Source organism: Eurypyga helias, unplaced genomic scaffold (assembly GCF_000690775.1).
Source record: "Eurypyga helias isolate BGI_N326 unplaced genomic scaffold, ASM69077v1 scaffold22222, whole genome shotgun sequence".
NCBI classification, from domain to species: Eukaryota; Metazoa; Chordata; class Aves; order Eurypygiformes; family Eurypygidae; genus Eurypyga; species Eurypyga helias.
This window is the reverse complement of record NW_010234347.1, coordinates 1-316: the sequence shown is the minus strand read 5'-3', so window position 1 is coordinate 316 and position 316 is coordinate 1. Positions and strand designations below refer to the sequence as shown.

General features: G+C 58.2%; 1 protein-coding gene across 1 annotated transcript in view; it reads right to left on the bottom strand.

Annotated features, from left to right (window-relative positions):
- Nucleotides 1–115, bottom strand: part of NELFA (negative elongation factor complex member A) — a 21,193-nt gene extending 21,078 nt beyond the window's left edge. Inside the window, exon 1 of the mRNA XM_010146400.1 lies at nucleotides 6–115. Within this exon, the coding sequence (XP_010144702.1) occupies nucleotides 6–115 (110 nt within the window). The remainder of the gene's footprint in view (nucleotides 1–5) is intronic.
- Nucleotides 116–316: the final 201 nt, after the last annotated feature.

The window sequence follows — 316 nt, the reverse complement described above, 5'->3', positions numbered from 1 at the left end:
CCCACCGCTCGTCCGTGGACCCGTGTTTGTGGTGCAGCCACAGGCCAGTGTCGCTCTCCCGCATCGACGCCATCTTGGGAGCGGAGCGAAAATAGAGGGGATTCTCCACGGGCATTTTATGAAGACAACTAAAGGGAGGAAGGGAGGGGGTGAGGACGCCTGCCGGTCGCCGTCTTGTTCGTAAGCCAAAATGGCGGCGCCCTATGATGTGGCTCTACGAAAGGCGGAGCTTGTGCCGTAACCTAAAATGGCGGCATCCTAGCGGTGAAAAAGAGCGGGCTCTTCTCAGCTCTCATCCAGATGCAAAATGGCGTCC